This window comes from Anabas testudineus, chromosome 5 (assembly GCF_900324465.2).
Source record: "Anabas testudineus chromosome 5, fAnaTes1.2, whole genome shotgun sequence".
NCBI classification, from domain to species: domain Eukaryota; kingdom Metazoa; phylum Chordata; class Actinopteri; order Anabantiformes; family Anabantidae; genus Anabas; species Anabas testudineus.
In genome coordinates, this window is record NC_046614.1 from 25,432,085 (window position 1) to 25,448,357 (window position 16,273).

Consider the following 16,273-nt stretch of genomic DNA (forward strand, 5'->3'; position numbering starts at 1 on the left):
TCATTTCTCAGCATGTGACATATTCTTAAATTACTATAAGACACTCCATTTCTCCACAGCCAAAACCACTTTGGTGTAATTCAGCCCACATGGAGCTCAACTAATTCTCTCTAAATAAATCAGCAAATTTATTTTGGGTTTTTCTTATAATCTTGCTTTAATCCATATTTCCTGAGAAGAAACTTTAATGTTCCCTCTGTCGGTTTATTGGGCATCAAGGTAATACGGCTGTAGTCGGATCCAACAGTCCCGCAGTTCTGTTTTGAAGAGCAGCTGATTTGACTTTCATTCATTTTGGAGGTTTGGAAGCCTGGAGGCCATAAAGCATCGCATCCTTAAACAGGAACTTTTCATTATATCTGTGGCTGTGGCCACTCTGAGGTCACTGAGCAACAAACCACAACATGACTCCCCATCTCCACTCGACCCATTGGTGTCTGTTGGACCCAGGTCCTCACTAAGAATGGAACTAGTCTGCCTGCAATTAACTAACTGGACTCCATATTAACTTAAAAGACTTTAACTGTTATACTGAACTGCCTGCTGCCTACACAGCATGTAATCACCCATATGAGGATGGGTTCCCTGTTGAGTCTGGTTCCTCTCAAGGTTTCTTCCTGATGCCTTCTCAGGGAGTTTTTCTTGCCACTGTCGCCCTCGGCTTGCTCATCAGGGACAATCACATTCCATGACTCATACACATACACTGTTCATGTACTGTTCTTTGGTTGTGGAAAGCTGCTTTGTGACAATGTCAATTGTAAAAAGCGCTCTACAAATAAAATTGAATTGAATTGAATTGAATTGAACTAACTCCTCCAAATGTCCTAGAATCTGATCTTTCTTGTTGTAAGAGGTTTAATGCTTTAAAGGTTTAATACATTTACATTTAGTCATTTGACAGACGCCAAAGGCAGAGTAAGTGTAAGGAGGTCCTACTGGAGGTGTAGTAGACAGGACCATCACATGTGAGGTACCATCAGCAGTCTCTCCAGTAGGCTGAAGATAAAGTTGATAATGTGACAACTAAAATGTTTTTTAAATGAATTTGATTCAGTCTCTTTGGGCTTTGGTGAAAAACTAATTCAACTGGAAAAAAATATATAAAAAAATCCAAACTTTTACAGATCAAGGTTTTCCTCGGTCGTCTCTCTGCAAGGTAACAGCTATAATAAGTGAAGGTTAGTGAGAGAGGTGTGTGTGTGTGTGTGTGTGTGTGTGTGTGTGTGTGTGTGTGTACACACTATCTACCTCCTCCAGTTTGAAGGTGATCATGGTGAAGGCTCTGAACACACAATCCGCCGGCCCTGTGATGGTGATGATCCTCTCTGGACAGGATCCCTCTGAGATGTTGATCCTCGCGCTGCTCTGTGGATTCAGAAAGAGATGGAGGGACGAGGGAGGACGGGGAGGAGAGGGGTGGGGGATTGTGGAAAAATTATTTGGGGGGTTTAGGAGGGAGGGAAAGAGGGAGGTAGGGGAAGGGAGAAAAGGATGAGGGGACAATGAAAGGGAGGGGGAAATGAGAAGAAATATTGGGAAGGAAGTGGGGAGCAGAGAGGAGGTGAATCATGATGGGGGAGGAAAGATGGAAGTTAATGGAGAGAGGGACAGGAGTAGAGGAGAGAGAAAACACATTAGTGGGGGGGATATGTGGGCTAAGACAGAGGAGGAAAACCATATTTGCTGCACTGCTTCCCGCTCCCTACAGGAGATTCACCTGTGATGCAGGAGGAGAGAGGGATTAAGAGGAAGAGGGAGGAGAGAGGAAAGGAGCCAAGGCAAGGGGATGAGGAGAGTGATGTAGTAAATCGAGGTTTTCAGGAAGCTGAGGTCGACGGGGGGGAAGGAGAGCAGAGGAGGAAATGAAAAAGGTGGTGAGAATATTGGGGGGGGATTAGGGAGAGAAAGATTAAGACGATTTTGATGAGGAAGAGGATGGAGGAGGCCCAGGAAATGGAGAGGAGAGGAAAGAGCGTGGGTGGAGATTTATTAAAGGCAGAGGAGGAAGGGTAGGAGGAGGAAGAGGAGGACAGGACAGTGAGGGGAAGGATCAGGAGGAGAGGAGAGAGACAAGGTGGTGCAGGAGAAATAAGAGGAGAAGGTGAAGATATAGAGAAGGTGCAGTAATAACCATATGAGGAAGGACGGAGAAGAGGAGTGACAGGAGAAAATTGAAGCGTGAGTTGGGGAGGAGGCAGAAAACAGACGATGTGAATCATATCCTGGTGTTGAGTTTGTGGGGAAATCGACTGAATGTGTTATTTTCTCATTTATTTCTACTCTGTCTTCATAAAAACATTCAGAAATCTCTGCTGTATGTTTCTGAACCGTGTTCGGCTCCACTCTGGATTCATCTGTCCCAGAACAGCTTTCAAATCAGCTGTCACGGCGACAAAGGATCTTTGTCAGTGGCGTCATCATCAGACTTTTTTACAGCCTGATATACATTTGAATGGAAAAACAGAAAAAACAAAGATTATTTTGATCATTATCAGAGAAAAGGGCTCCGCTCGTAGTGCTCCGCTCTATCTGAGTCAGTGAGCGTCTAAAGTTCGTCCTTCCAGACTTTGCTTGTGTCGTTTTTAAATGTTTCAGAATCTGCTTCTTGTGCTTCAGTATCTTGGATCTGTGACTGAGAACTCTCCTGAATACCTCCGTACACGTCTGTAATCACATCCTTTGTAACTGGGAGTGAATAAATGACTGTTGGTGTAGTCGCTTCAGCCATTTTAACATGCCCTGCCCTGCAACAGTTCCCAGGTTTTACTCCCATCAATGTATGTGGTTAGTTTTATTCTAACTAGTCAGCTCACATGGCTCCAAAACAGCTCAGCAACAATTTAAGAAATCACCTAGTTATCAGTTTACTTTACTACGTTTATTTTCGTGCATTGAAAGCGGTGAAATGCAAACTGATGCATTATCTTAGACTCAGATGACACTGCTGCATATTAAACTGAGGATAAGTGAAGGTTTGGACCCAGAAACCGATGTGAAACTATATCATCACTTAACAAGTGGATACACGTCCACATTCCTCACAGCAAGTTAACAAGAACTGTTCTCATTCTGTTAATTGGAGCTTTTCTTTGAGGAAGAAATCGGGAAGAAAAAGACAAAAAGCCTCTTAGACTCCGATTTTCAGCCTCAGGTCATTTATCTCTTTCCGAGTTTGCTGAGCTCAGAGCTGTGTGTGTTTCTGTGTGAGTCAGTGTCTTAGAGCAATCAGGCTTGTCAGTCTCACTTACAGCTGATCTCTCCATCACTAAACACACAGAGAAAGACAGCAGAGCAGAGATGGATGGATGGACAGTGAAGGATAAGAGTGGCAGAAGAGAGAACAACGGCCATGTATCAGCGGAACAGGAAGGTTGCACAGAGTCTGTCACTGATATCAAAGAGCATCTGTGTGTGTGTGTGTGTTAACATACATTAAGGTTGAGCTCAGAGCTCTTAATCACATTACTGCCTTTAATCATGTCTATACATGTGAGTGTGCACTTCTTTTCTGCACATCTGCTGCACGGTGTTTGTTCGGCTGTGTGTTCAACACAACATGCTTTAATATCCAGTAAGACTTTACGTTCACCACTTCTGTCCTGACTGAAACACCTCAACAGCTACAGAAAGGATGAATTGTTTGTTCCATTCATGGTGAAGAGGATCGGTCCTATACAGGTGAAACACCTACATACTTTAAAATCAGCGTTGTGAACCTCAGTCACAGACTCACCAGCAGTCCAAACGCTCACAGTCATTTTCCTTCAGCTTGGTTTGAGACAGCTGTGATTCTGCTGTTTGACTGATTTTTAAAAAGTACTGCAAACAAATGTTTGAGTGCCACTTTTCTCTGCACTAATGTTGAGCAGAGGAGCCGTCTCAGGTTTAATCTCTGTAGTAAATTGTTTTTCTATTGAACGTACGAAGAGACGCCTGAAAGACACCGAGTTGACTTCAAGCTACAAAATGCAACTTGTGGAGAGTCTGTCTTTTCCAAACACACCGTCTGCTCGTCATTGCTATTGTGCGACTGTGACGATGCACACGAGTGTGTATTTCAGTTTGTGTGTGTTAGCCCCCCCCCTCCACAGACTGCAGCCTCCTCTCATTGTTATGAAGACAGAACAAATATGCTGTCTCTGTGTGAGTGCAATTGGTAATAAAGCAATTGTGGAATAAATCTCCTGCTCCTGCCATTTATTTTCTCAATAAAAATGCATTAGCTGGCGTCTCCCTCTCCTCCTCAAGCTGTGTGTTTATGTCTCTCACCCCCATCTCTCCATCCATCTAGTCTTCCCACCTTTTCTCTTCTTTCACTCCTCCCTTTTCATCCTCCTCTCTAATTGCCTCTTTGCCCTTCAATCCATTCATCTTTCTATCCTCGAGCTACATTAGCTTCATCGTTCTCTCCCTCCCATTATCCATCCCTCCACCAGAACCCCTCCTCTTTGCTCACTCGTTCATTCACACCTTCCTTTTATCTAATCAGTCTCATTATTGTTAATTTATCAATACGTCGTCCTCCTACTACTCGTCTAACTGGGGGTCTCACATTCACTCCATCCATAAATCCCACACCTGTCTTTCCTCTGATTGTCTCTCCATCCCTCTGTTCCCCTCCTTTCTTTGACTATTCTTTGAAGTGTTCATGGATTTATTTTAGCAGAATGATCCATAGACAGATGACATAAAATGTTTTAGCTTGAATTCAGTGTTTGATGACGACTAAACTCCGTTAAAGGAGTTTTTCCTCTCCTCTGTCTCCTGGTGCTGCTCAGTGGTTGGTGGGTTTTCTATATAATTCTGTATACAGTTCTATCTTTAAGGTCTCACACCTTAAACACTGTAAAGTGCCTTGAGATGACGCTAAAAAAAAACTGAATTGAAAAAAACTGAACATTGCATTGAGCTGAGTTGACCACTCTGTATATAAAGGTCAGGGATTTGAACCTTTAAACAAGAAGCCAGTGCAGAGAGCTGGAAAGTGGAGTAACGTGTCCTTTCTCATCATTTTGGATCATCTCAGTAAGACACTGCAGTAGTGAAGCTGAGATATGACCAGTGTGGTACAGTCTGATCTTTGTGATGCTGAAAAGGGTAAAGGAGGCGATGTGGTCTGTAAAGCTCAGCTGATCATCTGATCATCTCCAGGTTTCTGAGTGGGAACAATCACTACAATGTGAAGATGTTTCCTCTTTTTACTTTGACGACATCTTCCAAACTGATTCTGTTTGATATTCACTCACTTTCATACTGTGTGTAAGAAACTGGGCGTTTCCTGCCTCCTCCACCTCCCTAACCCTCCCTCCACCCCCAACCCCACCCCTCTTTTCTGCCTAACGAGTGACACATGCAGAACTACGTTGTCTTGCAGCATGGAGCGCTTGTCTTCATTACTCTTCATTTGGAGCAGAGGAAGGACTGACAGCCATGTCATTCAACTGGATTAATCTGCTGTGTTGTGCTTTATTAGGGATTCATGCTGCCAGCGTGTGTGTGTGTGTGTGTGTGAGTGTGTGTGTGTGTGTGTGTGTGTGTGTGTGCATGAAAACATATGGATGATAGAGAGAGAGGATGACAGGGAGAGATGCCACATGTGTTACTGGGTGGGTACAGTCCCCTACATTTCCAAAACCTGGATATGGAAATGATGAACAACAGATAGCGGAAACACAAAACAGCAGCGAGTGATCTCGTTAACAACGTCCACAGAGCAGGAGAAGGTATCGCAGGCCACCATTTGACTTCATGAGCAGAAATACTGAGGTTTAAAACTAGGATTTTTATATGTAAACCCAACTGAACATGTATTTCACCTGCTGAAGTGAAAATTAGCAGAAGAAAAATATAAATCAAAAAGGTAACTTCAACGGCAAAGAAGGAATACATCGCCAAACATTAGGTTTAATTTACTAATTTAATTTGTTCCAGTTTGTTTACTTATGATTTGGATCAGATACATAAAATGTCTGTGTTCAATGTTCAAGGTGTAAAGTCTGAACTTTCAGTCTTATACCAAATGTGTGTGTGTGTGTGTGTGTGTGTGTGTGTGTGTGTGTGTGTGTGTGTGTGTGTGTTTGTTTAGAGCTTTAACCTGAGTGTGTGTCTCTGTGTGTGTGCCCATGTGGTGATTCAGAGCCGAAGCCTCTTCATAAAATCTGGCATTGTGTGAAAATCCTTGAAACACTGAATTTCATATGCAGTTCATTAGAGAACGTGAACAATGGTGTATGTGTGTGTGTGTGTGTGTGTGTGTGTGTGTGTGTGTGTGTGTGTTTGATCTGTCAGTTTCCATAACCACAAAGTGAGGCTGGAGGTTAAGAGTAAAGAAAAGCACTGAGAGGAAGCTGTAGTATGAATCCAGGGTGACTGTATATTCAGTGATGTGTTTGTCCTTGAGAAACAAATAATCATTTAAATATTCATGGTTCCTGCTCTGAGAGTTACGCTGTCAGGAAACAAAAACACATTTTCAGTTTCCTCATTCTTCTCATTTTGGGGGTTTGACTTTTTTAATTAGATTTTTAATTTGTCTACAACATTTTGCTGTTAGTCTGCAGCGTTTCCATCAGATGTTGTTTCAGTACAGATAGAAAGCAGTTTTTTATTTTAGTGCTTTACTGGTTGGTTTTCAACGTGGGAGTATTTTAGCTGAGGTGTAATTGCTACCAAAACCCAGGGCAGTTCACAGCTTTCCATTGATTAGACCAGCAATTAATCCAGTGTAATTGTACGTGTTTTCAGTTCTGTCTGTTCACAGCAACTTATTACAGACAAACAAGAGCTGTCAGCCTGAAATCCTGCAGAGTGATGAGTAACTCCCTCCTCAGACAGTCCTGATGTCTGTGTTATTGTCTCTACGTGGACCCATGTGGGGAAATGGTTCCGCTGCTGTTTCTCTCTCTCACAAAGAAATAACCAAAAATGACCCCTATACTCTGCTGTACTGTGTTCAGTGTTGTGCTATGAATAATTAAGAGGTTTTGTGAAAACTGAAACTACAAAGACGTGGAAAGTGCAGGACAGGTACTCTGTGGTAGCTGTTTTACTCTGTTACACCTCAGTTTAACTCATTTCACTTTGACTGATTAAGGAAATCTCTGCACACCTGTGGTGATGTGACGTTAATTATAGTGGATGTGCTGAATGTGTAAGTTTACATCACTGCCGAGGCTGAATCAGTGAACATTTAGCAACAGAAGATGGATTTAGTAGATTATCTTTTTAAATTGTGCTCAAATTACAAACAGTCCCTGCGATGATAACTGCATTTATTGCCTTTGTGGTGCAAATTTTCCAGTTGCTGCTTCACTGAACTGAACCAAACTGTATTAAATGATTCACAGTTTAAATGTGTCAGAAATCTGATTTTGTCCTTGTACAAAAGCCCATTTATCCCTTTCGCTCCCTGTTTCTCCGCTGGATGTTTCACTTTCATTCTTGACTGATTCCTCTCACTCCTCTTCACCTAAACTTCCCCTGATGAATGGAGACATAACTCCTACCTCTCCCTCTCTGGAGTGTTGATTCACATGCAGCCATCTTCAAACTACTTCTCTGAGGACACGCTTTTCTAAAATAATTTCTCCCTCCTGAATGTATTTATGGCTTGTTTAACATTCTTCTAGGCGAGCAGGGAACTAAACTGAGTAAATTTAGCCTCATTAAAACACAGCAGAGCGTTGCAGGTTTTTTTTTTTTTGGTTGAAACACCGGAAGGAGTTGTGTGACCTATTTTGAATTCAAGAAAACCTGGATGAATCTTTTCTCACAGATTTCACTCTGCATTCTGCTGCTGCTGTGGCAGTGAACAGGCTTTTGTTTTTCCTTCCTGATGCTGCTGCTGCTTCTGCAACACGGCAGTAAAACACTTGATGTGTGTTTCTCCAGCGAGGCATGAGATAGCCATTTTGCAATAACTGCACCTCGATACACAACCAAGATTGATTCTCGTTGACTTTCCTTTTATGCACATTTGCTCAGATAAGAACGATCTTTGCTTTACATTAACTCTCCTCTGGGAATCCCTGCAGCCCTGGTGTTTACATCAGGTGTTCTACAGTAACATTAACAAGTCAACCGTGTACCTGTGTTCTGCATTCAGCGAGATGAACCCTGAATGTTTGAAGCCACAGATCCACGTGTTTCACTCCGACTGCAAATGAAGCATGTTGCCAGGCGTAGAGATGAAGATATTAGTCCCAGTGCATGTGAAGGAACCAGTTTTCACTTGGTTCCACGACTTTTATTAAATTCTGCTACTTTAATAACAAGTTCTATTAAAGTTAGTCTATTTTTTCCATCTGCTGTTGTTAATTTTAGTTAAGTTTTATATTTGATATTCTGAGATGTCAGCATCTTTACGATTTACGGTTACCATAGTTACGGATGTAGGTTAGTTAAAAAGCCGTGGATGTTTAAACCAGACTAACAAAGTAGTCACTAGTAGTTCACTAGTTCATGAAGTACCACAGCTGGAAAACCAGCTCCACAGGCTGTTGGATGATTGAATTCAATGATCTCTGCGCTAATGAGCTGCTAACAGTTCAGCCTGCTGCTGATGTTTCTGACATCTGGAAATCACGTACAAATGTATGTGTAAATAAAAGAGGCAACAAAAACCAAGATGCATCTCATAAACATTATTGATTATTCAGAATTTGCATTTGTTTGCTCTTTGACTTTATCAGTGAGTGTTTTACTGTTTCATGAACATTTAATACTTGGTTTTTAAGGAAATGTAGTTTTGAACTCTTGTTGTGGAAAAATAAGGTCATCCTTAAATATTTTCTTTGACTGATGGACCCTGGGCTCTCGTCTTCTCTCTGCTACACTCTCAGTTTGCGTCTCTGTTTCTTTGGAAAGATGAGAAGGCAGAGAGGACAGATAATCCAGAGGGAGGCTCCACACCTATAGCTCCACATCATGCTGTTATTGTGCAGGCTCCTGACAGCAGAGACAGCTAAATATGTAAATGTCAACATGGCTAACGTCACAGCAGGCGGCCAAAAATATAAAACCCACTAAAAATAGATGAATATGATGGGATGTTTCTCCTCTTGTGGCATGTTTGTGGTGAAAATTGTGCGATTGAGATAAAAGCTCCATCTTATCAGTATAATTACATGGAACTGAATATATAATCATGTTGCAGACAGCTGATTTTCATGCTACGATTTTGTACAAATGCTAAACGTTGCCTGTGTTTCCTGTCTGTAACGGTTTTAGCCTGGATTTCCAGATTACGCTGTAATTAGCAGAATGCGTGTGAGCTGCATTTAAAGGGTTATCGTGGATTAATAGTAAACCAGTAGGAAGAATGGAGGAATACGCAGGATGGGGGTTGGCGGCAGGGTCTTACCTCTTCTCGTATTCTCTTCACGGTTTCCCCTTTCTGTGGAAAGATAAGAAATGCACAAGGTAAGAGCTGACTGTTCTTAGACCTTTATGAAAGTCAGTCAAATAAGAAATAACCAAAGTAGCGACAGGCACAAGAAGAACGTGATTTGAATGTTTGATAAAAGAAACAACGTGAAGTTTTGTAGTTTGCGATAAAACCTGGAAAAGACAAATAACTCTTAAAGTGTGTCAGTAAACTGTGGAACCAGAGAACAGGACAAACTTTCATTCACATATGATCTGTTATCATCTCAAAATCTAAGTTGAATTAATGAACCAGAACTAAATCTGGTTTAACTAATAATAACTAATCAGTGTATTTATTGAACCCATCGTTCCAAACACAAACAAATCGACTAGATTTCTCATTTTAATTTTCTTATAGCAATAGTTGAATAATTAATGAATAATTATCACTTATTGTTCTAAACGTCGTTCTTATACAGATGTTTAATTATGGAGCTGCTCTAAAGACTAACTCTAACTCAGTTATTAATTAGAAATCTACCAGTACCTATGAAATTAACAAAAGGGATGATTATTGGAGTTTTTTCTAAAATACTATTTTTTGTTATGTGTGTTTTTACCAGGAAGAAAAACTGAACCCAAGAAAACTGGAGGCTGCAAACAACTGGAAAAATCCAGGTGACGCTTTCTGCCTACTAATCAGCAGCCACTGGGATGCCCCCGAGCAGCTTCAGGTGGAGGAGTTTCTCTGCTGCTGTACTGGGCTGCTAACAGCTAACTGGAGTCTAATGCACTGGATAAATATAAAAATAATCATGTAACACGAATGTTTTTGAGAGTTTTGGCACTTGTCGTTATGACGTGAGCCCGTCTGAGGCAGACAGAGTGGCTTTAGTGAGCGACAGCGAGGCAGCCTCGTTTAATGCCACGAGAAACCCCGGAGAGCCGCTTGGAGACTGACACCACTCAACTTGGAGTGTAACACCGTGATGTAATTTTCATGCCACAGAGTGTAAGTGATGGGGGGGGGGGGTCTAAATATACACTGACAGAAATCAGACCCAATCACGGTTGGTGAATGTGCTGTGAGGGCAGCGGTCATTATCACACTACACTGGGCTGCGATATATTTGGAAAAAAAATCCTACCGAGTTTTATTTAACACATCCACAGTTAAATAGAGTCACATCCCTGGAGAGCAGCTCTTTTTCAGTAAGTCGAGATTGGAATGACACAGCCTGACTGGAAATTTTACACACTATTAATGCATATTTCATGGCAACTTTATATCACTGTGGTAGGATTACGCTCAACGTTATCTTGAGTGACACGCCAATTTTAGAAAACCACAGTTTGATGACGGCTCGGACAGTTTAGAGAAACGGGGGAGGATTCTCCTGTGTCGGTATTTAAATTATTACATATGTAAAATGTTTTCGAAGTTACAAAGGTTCTATGATTTGCACTTTAATTTATTCCAATGTAAAAGCCATGATATTGTGTTCCCAGAGAAATTCTCTCTGCTAGAAGAATCATTTTAATTAGTTGGCATTCGGGCTTTTGTCTTTTGCATTCAGTGAACCAAAAAGATGTTTCGTTCCCCTCAAAGGCAAAAACGTTTTCAGTTCTGCAAAGTAGAAGGAAAAGATATCAACTGCTCACCTTGCCAATAATGCTTCCTACTTCCTGTGGAGAAAATACAAACAAGACAGGTTAGAATCATTCTCAGAGGACAGGTCGAGGCTGAAAATGAGACAAACCCGCTGTAGGTTCTCTGTACGACAGCTGAATTTCTGTGTTTACTACTGAAATAAGACCAGTTCTTTATCACCTCAGGTTATTGTTGACTTTGTTGTTTTTGCTGCAGCAGCATTTTATTTTGTCTTTTTAACATCAGAAGGTTTAAAATTCTACCTCTAAAATAAAGTAGCATGTCAAAAACTCAGAAACCTTCCAACTACTGATCTTTGATTTGTAAACTACAGGTTCCAGGTAACAAGAGCTGGGGATCGAACCCCCAACACCATATGAATCGTGCTCTACTTCCTGAGACACAGCTGGATGTGCACATGTTGGGGACTATTTTCAGTGGTGGATTAATCTGCATTTGGTCTCCAGTGAGTGTTTGGCGTTGCAGGACAGGACACTGATTTCTCACCTTTCCGTGCATGAGGAGACGCAGTGTGAGCGTGACTCCCATGGCCCCTTCTCCGAACTCCTGTTCACAGCTCATGGTGGTGGTGGTGGTGTGGTGGGTGGAGGTGTGGGTGGTCTCTGCCGCTGGGAGACGCATGAATGTCTGAGGCCCCGAGGCGTATGGAGCTTTCCAGAACACCACAGAGAACCCTTTGGCGAATCCGGCGAGGAATCCTTGGAGAGCCCTGGAGCTGTGACAGGGGCTGGAGTGGACGGTGGTGCCGGTTCTGGTGGAGCAGGTGTCGGTTTTATCCTTGTTGTTGTTTCTCTTTTAACTCTGTGGGAATGAGAAAAGGCAGATGAAGGGAAATAACTTCTACAGGACATGTTCTCTACTGAAGTCTGAGTTCTCTGAGGCTCAAACTGAGATAATGATATTTACACAACCTCTGAAATAAGTTCATGTTTCATGTTAACGGTTCTAAATCCTCTCTTAAGGACAGGATGAAGTTTGATGGATCACTTGATACGTCCGCTTTAAAACAGTTTGAGAAGTTTTACACGTATGTGAGACTACGTGGGATTATTATATGAAATTCAGTTTGCTATTAACAGAGATAATTGACATCATCATGGGTTTGTAGCAGTTTACTGCTAAATAGATGATTTCGAGGATATGACGCATGTTCTTTAATTTCCACTTGATACCAGTGTTTTCTATTAGTGTGGCCTGCACTCAGCAGAACATACAGTTTAATAATCCAACAGTTAATAATCTAACAGTTAATATCATACAGTTAATAATCTAACAGTTAATAATCCAACAGTTAATAATCCAACAGTTAATAATCTAACTAGTCAATTAATCCTAAAGTTAATAATCTAACAGTTCATAATCCAACTAAGTAATAATCATAAAGTCCAATAATCCAACCGTAGGTTAATAATTCACAGTAATCTAAAGTCAATTAATCCAACAGTTAATACTACCGTTAATAATAATAGTAATAATCCAACAGATAATATCCAGTTAACAGTCAATAATCCAACAGTTAATAATCTAACAGTTAATAATCCAACTATTAATAATCCAACAGTTAATAATCTAACAGTTAATAATCCAACAGTTAATAATCTAACAGTTAATAATCAAACAGTTAATAATCTAACAGATAATAATCTAACAGTTAATAATCCAACAGTTAATAATCCAACAGTTAATAATCTAACAGTCAATAATCCAACAGTTAATAATCTAACAGTTAATAATCCAACTATTAATAATCCTACAGTTAATAATCCAACAGTTAATAATCCAACAGTTAATAATCCTACAGTTAATAATCCAACAGTTAATAATCTAACAGTTAATAATCCAACAGTTAATAATCCTACAGTTAATAATCTAACAGTTAATAATCCAACAGTTAATAATCCAACAGTTAATAATCTAACAGTTAATAATCCTACAGTTAATAATCCTACAGTTAATAATCTAACAGTTAATAATCTAACAGTTAATAATCCAACAGTTAATAATCTAACAGTTAATAATCCTACAGTTAATAATCTAACAGTTAATAATCCTACAGTTAATAATCCTACAGTTAATAATCCTAAAACTAATAACTGTGATGTTTCTGGTCACTATACTGGTTGAATTATTAATAATCCCACAATAATCTCGATCAGTTTCATCCGTAGTCACCAGATGTTCAGGCTATATGTTGCTGATCCTGGTTCATGTATTGTCTTATGGTTTTACATATTTTCATACTGTAGAGAGTGAAAGCAGTGAGTGGTGTGTGTTTTTTCATTGCGTTGCGACAGTGCAGAGCTGAGTGTGAACGTCGGTGTGAACTCGTGTGATCAGCAGTTAGAAATTCTCTTTATTGTAAACTGTTTGGCTCCATAGCCACGAGGCCTACAAGACATTTCATTGATTCAATGTCCTGAGCAGCGTTGTGAAAGCAGCGAGCTGCCTCCGGAGCAGTAAGAGTTGTGCAAATTAACATAATTTCTCAAGTGTCAGAAGCTAGTCAACAAGTCAGTGCAGTAATTTAAAAATTAATTGGGAACTGTGTTTAAAAAGCTTAGGGGGCTGAATTAAATAAGCTTTTGGTCATGAAATGCCACTCAAGTGCAATGATGCTCAAGTATTTCCTTTTACAGCAAAACCTCCTCTGAAAGTGGAAGAAAAACAGCAGAATGGAGGCGACTTCAGCCATTCCTGCACACTAACGCCATGTTTTTACACTGCTGGGTTCCTCTGTTGAAGTGTATGTATTTGTCTTTGATCATTTCTGTGGAGGCTCATGTGATTTCTTTCTTTCAGGATCAGTGTGTTTTTGTGTTTCTTTGTGTGCTGTCTGGAGAGCAGCCTTTCAGTCATCTGTCTCTATGCCAACCAGGATCCTTAGTGACATACAGTATGCAGACTGATAAATAGAGGTGTGTGTGAATGGGATCATTAAAATATCTGTGTGTGTGTGTGTGTGTTGTATACTTTGTAAATGTGTGCATTTCCGTGTGTGTATAAGCTGTTATGAACGCGTCTCCATTTGCACATTAAGAGTCTGCATCTTTGAGTCTCGTGAAAAATACACTCGCAGCTAAAGTAGGTCACAAATGCAATGGAGTCTGTCTGGCACGCTAGACGAGCAGTGTCTCAGGACAACAAACACACACACACACTAGGAGGTTGTTTTAACTTCAGAGAGCCCACTTGAGAAACAGAAAACTGATGAGAGCCGTGGGTGGGAGGAGAGCGAACCCACAAAAGAGGGAGAGCGAAAGAAACAGCATAGAGAGGAGGAATGACAGGAGATTCTTTACACGACCACCTGGTCAGAGAGGGAATGGGCTGAAACGCTTGTCAAAATGAGTTTTTCACCGATTTCAGATGAATTCATTTCTTCAGAGCACAGGTCAAATGTGTGTGTGTGTGTGTGTGTGTTGCTAAATCTGTATCCATTGTATTAGTGTGTGTTCTTGTGAGTTGAGTGCAGTGCGCATTGGAGTGTGTCTGTGGGCTTGGCTGCATGAGTGCATGCATTTAAAAGGATGCATTTACTCTTTTTGTCTGTGCAGTGTGTGTGTGTGTGTGTGTGTGTGTGTGTGTGTGTGTGTGTGTGTGTGTGTGTGTGTGTGTGTGATTGAGTGAGTGATGCAAATACAGAACATATGAATTATTAAAACTCTTTCAGATGCTTCAGCACAGGGTTAAAAACATGGCCTATTCACACCCCTTTGTGCCATGTATGATTGAAACACACACACACACACACACACACACACACACACACACACACACTTAACATCCCAGTGGACCCGTCCTTGTAGAAGTGGACTCAGGGGAATCAGCCATGAATCAGCCATGAGGTCAGCGCTCAGTGTGTGCGTGACTCTCACAAGGACAAACATTTCAAACAGTCATATTATGAGGACTCATCTCTCAAATGAACCGACCCCCACAAGGTAAACTGTTCAGTTTCAGAGTTATGATTTTCAGACTGAGGCTGGAGGACAGGCGTGTAGCACTTATAAAAACATCTTGATGCAGTAAAGAGGCTGCTACTGTATATGTACGTGAATCTGTTTGTACTCTTCACAGTGGTCGTGTCACATTTCAATCAGAACGTCACTACACTGTAAGAAAAAGACAGGTCAGCTTTTGTGTAAAATGCACATCAACGTTGGATCTTTCAGAGATGCTTTTTGTCTCTGATGGTGGTTTTTGGCCGAGCTGCCGTAAGAATACAGAACAAACAAATAAGGACAAGTTTTCTTAAATACAGTATTACACTGACACTAACAGACTCTCAGTTTAGCTGAGTGGGACTTAGTGGGACAGCTTTGGGGTGACAGGTTCTCCTCCATTGTCTTCAGTGTATTCGTGATGTGGCTGAAAAGTGACATAAACAGTAACAGCTAAGAACTATTGTCATGAAGCCAATGAGTATATAGACAGTCTCTACATTAGGACTGTAACTGTTCTGCTCCACCCAGCCCCCCCGTTCCTGCTCAGCCACAGCTCTGTTTCACTGGTTATGCTTCACAGTCCTTCAAGTAATCGTCTTTTAAAAATTAAAATAAGTCAGGAAGCTACAAAACATATTAATTAAAAAAACGGAATTAGAGATTTTAGAAAAGCTCAGTTTTCAGAGGGGAATGATTTAAAGATCTGCACCCTGTGCTGATCACACACAGCAAACACCAGACTGTGTCACCAGGCAATGAAGCCTTTCATTTCAGTGTCTCCTAAACAGGGCATAGAACTTGTTCTGGAAGAAATGACCAGAGAGAAAAAGGAAGTCTGCATATGAATATAAAACAGAAGAACAGAGGGAGGAAACACAAAGAGAGACACACGGACAGATTCTGGACAAGACGGGACGGGAAGTCAGAGAACGAAACAGAGGCAGCACACGGGCTGAATAGATTTCATGGTCATACACTAAATCATTGTATTGGATTTGATTACCAGGTGGGCAGGACTGATTGATTCTGGCTGGCAACAACTCATTTCTAACAACTGATTGGATTCAATGCTGAGCCAACAACTCATTCCTTAAAGCCGATTGGATTAAAACGGCAGCGAACTGATTTAAATCATGTCACTGGTTAACGGTCAGCAGCAAAGTCAAGGACGAAGAGCCTGTAAAATAGAAAAAATCAAAGAGCTAAACGTCCATTGTGTGTCTGCGATTCCACATCACATGTGTGCATGTGTCTGTGTGGGTCTGTGCATATTTGTGTAATGATGTAA

At 41.0% G+C, this 16,273-nt stretch overlaps 1 protein-coding gene across 1 annotated transcript in view; it reads right to left on the reverse strand.

The window, feature by feature from the left end:
- Positions 1 to 11,788, reverse strand: part of pcbp4 (poly(rC) binding protein 4) — a 40,754-nt gene extending 28,966 nt beyond the window's left edge. The window contains exons 1-4 of the mRNA XM_026348867.1: positions 11,528 to 11,788; positions 11,032 to 11,055; positions 9,365 to 9,397; positions 1,252 to 1,368 (exon numbers count right to left, since the gene is read on the reverse strand). Of these exons, the coding sequence (XP_026204652.1) occupies positions 1,252 to 1,368; positions 9,365 to 9,397; positions 11,032 to 11,055; positions 11,528 to 11,662 (309 nt within the window). The 5' untranslated portion in view covers positions 11,663 to 11,788. The remainder of the gene's footprint in view (positions 1 to 1,251; positions 1,369 to 9,364; positions 9,398 to 11,031; positions 11,056 to 11,527) is intronic.
- Between the last annotated feature and the right edge of the window lie 4,485 nt (positions 11,789 to 16,273).